This window comes from Cervus elaphus, chromosome 12 (genome assembly GCF_910594005.1).
Source record: "Cervus elaphus chromosome 12, mCerEla1.1, whole genome shotgun sequence".
NCBI classification, from domain to species: domain Eukaryota; kingdom Metazoa; phylum Chordata; class Mammalia; order Artiodactyla; family Cervidae; genus Cervus; species Cervus elaphus.
Genome location: NC_057826.1, coordinates 21,915,407 through 21,918,737, shown reverse-complemented (window position 1 = coordinate 21,918,737; position 3,331 = coordinate 21,915,407). Strand labels below are relative to the sequence as shown.

The following is a 3,331-nucleotide window of genomic DNA, read 5'->3' as shown; positions in this document are numbered from 1 at the left end:
TCCAATACAAGGCGTGCGGGTTCCATCCCCTGGTCGGGGAGCTAAGATCCCACATGTCTCATGGCCAAAATATCAAAACATAAAGCAGAAGCAATATTGTAACAAATTCAATAAGGACGTTTAAAATGGTCCACATCAAAAAAAAAATCTTTTAAAAAAGAAAGAATGTATATATAGGCATAACCAGATCACTTTGCTATATAGCAGAAATTTTTTTGTTTTGTTTTGTTTTGTTTTGTTTTGTTTTTAAATTAATTGGGAAAATTTTAATCAGTAAGCATCAAACGCACTTTACATTGGGAACTGCAATACTGAAATTGTGACATTTTAAGTATTTTCCTCAAAAATGGTTAGTGATTTTCTTTTTCCTGGGAAACATGGAAATCCAACTATAACATTAATGTGGCCAGTCTAGGTCACTATGTTTTAGTTAATGCTACTATTTAAATAGATATTCCATTCCATGTCTACAATAAGGTAGACTGTGAACTACCTGTATTGCTGAATTTTAGCCAAAATTCCATAAAATAACTCAGAGGAATGTCAAATTTCTGAAGTGCAAACTCATAAAACTTTACATTGGGATCACTTTTCGGCTTCAATTGCATCTGACTTGACAATACAGGCAAGTTTTCTTTCCTAATTCCTTGGGAAAATATTTCTCCAATAAGTCCTGTGTCTTCTCTACTATGGATTGTTTTTAAGATATCATCTCTGTGGTTAGTTTCCCACAGTTGATAAAAATCTATCAAAAACACCATAATATACAATTAGCAAGGGAAAAAGTTGTTTTTCTAAGGCTGCAGGAACAGGAAAGAAATAGCACTTCTTATTTGTATAAGCACAAACACCTTTTAAATCTAGTCATACTGCATAAATCCAATATAGTATTCAAAAGTTCTACAAAAATGAACAAAAGATACTTATTCACTTCCACTGCTCCAAGAGTCAAACATTAGATCTGCATGAGAGTTGCACTGCAGCCGTTTGCTGGTCCGATTAAAGAGTTCAAAGTCCTTTTCATTACTTGGCCCAATGATGTCCACATCCCAGATAAATTCAGTTCAAAAAACGGAAATTAGGGCGAAGACTCCATATAGCAAAGCACAAGGATATGCAACTAGAAGTTGCTGTCCTTCCATGGCTAATGCAGAAATGAAAATTTTGGAAGCAGAGAAACTACACCATCCAATAATCCCAGCAGTAAGGATGATTCCTACCACTCCTTGCAAAGAAAATATCACTGCGAAGCTGGAAAGCAGGATCATAGGTAGAAGACAATATCCAAGGACACTTGCCACACAACCAAATGAAACACCAGTCATACTCATTAAGTTTAATAAACAAAACATTCCTAGGCATCCAATTGCACTGATCCCATATACGTAGCCAAACTGGATTTTGCCAGCCAGTAACAATGTAGCTCCAAAAGCAAGGCAGAAAACCATTGGTCCTGCCAAATCAGTCTCATTCATGATGCTGCCATCTGCTACTTTCAAGGGGTGTAAAACTGTCAGTGTTTTTTGCCAGATGTGGTCAAAATTGATACCCAATTCTTCTAATAAAGGTGGTTCATCTTCAAAGTTGTTTCCATAGAATGGCTGAGGTGTAGTTGGAGTATATGCCTGAGTTGGCTGGAAAATCTGCCCGGTGTATGGCTGTTGTGGCTGCATCATGTCTGCAGGGACAAACCGGCCCTGGTGCGAGTAGTCATAGCCAGCATACTGTTTGCTATAGGGTCCTCCACTTCCTCCATAATCGTAGGACTGCTGTGACTGGTCATCGATGCTGTAACTTGTCTGGTAGAAATCCGTGTTTAAATTATCAAAGCCTGACATTGCAAATGATCAAACGTGGAAGCAGCGGTGGCGGCGGTAGCTCTGGCAGCCCCCTAAATCCCCCAAACTCAGCTAAGGACCCTGTACCGGGCCGGTTGCTACGTGTCAGAAAGGCAAAGCTATATAGCAGAAATTTAACACAACATTGTAAATCAACTATCCTTCAGTAAAAATATAAATAAATATTTTTTTAATTAAGTTCATGCTATTTAAAGTCTCAGTCTGGTATAATCAAATGCTCCAAGAGTGGCCACAGTTGTCTCTCTTCCACCTGCCCTGCAGAGCCCAACACCTGAGCAATAGTAACAAGGACCCTGGCTGGAGGCCACACGGACACAGGTAGGTTTTGAAGAGCCACATGCAGGTGGCAGCCGCAGGTGAGGGAAGACATCGATCAATCTAGCAGTCTCAGTGTGGGCCTCTGCCTCCTGGAAATTTCAGTGTGCAGAAAAGGCCCTCATGCCCCCTGCTCAGAGTCTCCAAAAGCGTCTTCAGCTCCTGACCTTGCAAAAACAAACCCAGGCAGCACAGGAGATAGCTTCCATACACAACCGCTGCCTGCTTAGCTGGGTAATTTCTAGTTTTTTTCTGCGGCCCTGGTAGGTAGGCCTGGGGGAGGACTGAGTCTGGCTACAGTACAATCCCCTGATAAACCCTGAGAGGGAGCGAGAGGCCAGGCAGGGCCTGTCCCACGCTCCACTGGCACCCGCGATAGCCCCTCCACTGAGCCAACCAGAGGCCACACTCAGGCAGGGTCCTCACCCTTCCTAGGCCCCGCACCCAGACCAGACCTCTCCTGAAAAGAAGTATCCCCAGGGCCCATGTCCCACCAGAATCCGACATGTTAGCCTCAGAAATTCACCGCTATCCAGGGCACCCCCTCCACCACCCCAGTCTTTTCAGGAATTTCTTAAACAAGGTGGGATGCAGACCTACAACAACAGAATCCATGAGCACTGCCAGGATTAACAATGGAAGGAGTCAGGAGGACCATCAGGCCGGCAATCTTTCTTTGGGGTCACTCCAGTGCACTGTGTCCATTGCTATAAGTGGATTGAACCCGAACAGAATAAATTCCGGGGAAATCCAGCTGGTTTTATGCCTGGGTTTCTGGGTTGTATGTTTAGAAGTTGTCTTGGCTTAACTAGTTCTATTCAGTTTTAGAATCTGCCAGGGGTGTTGCCAACCCAAGATGTTAAACAGCCAGATCCATTGGACTCCTGAGCTCCTGAGGACAGGGATGCAGGGTAAACTGACCCCAGGGTCCCAGCACCTTCGGGCTATGGCTCCTGAGACCTGGTCTGACACAACCTTGCCCACTGGCCAGTCTCATCTTGAGTCCCTCCCCCTTCTTCTGTATTCCACCCACAGACTCTCCCTCCATCACTCCAAAGTGTGTCCCATCTCACCCATCCCTCTTTCTTGGAATAATCAATCCTTCCCTTTGCCTCGCTAACCCTTACTTCACCTGTTCTTCTGCATTTGAGTTTTAA

General features: G+C 43.7%; 1 protein-coding gene across 1 annotated transcript; it reads right to left on the bottom strand.

The window, feature by feature from the left end:
• Positions 1-243: 243 nt before the first annotated feature.
• Positions 244-1,951, bottom strand: LOC122705497 (protein YIPF5). The gene has a single exon (XM_043920901.1). The coding sequence runs from the start codon at positions 1,836-1,838 to the stop codon at positions 1,065-1,067; it is 774 nt and encodes a 257-aa protein (XP_043776836.1). The 5' UTR covers positions 1,839-1,951; the 3' UTR covers positions 244-1,064.
• Positions 1,952-3,331: the final 1,380 nt, after the last annotated feature.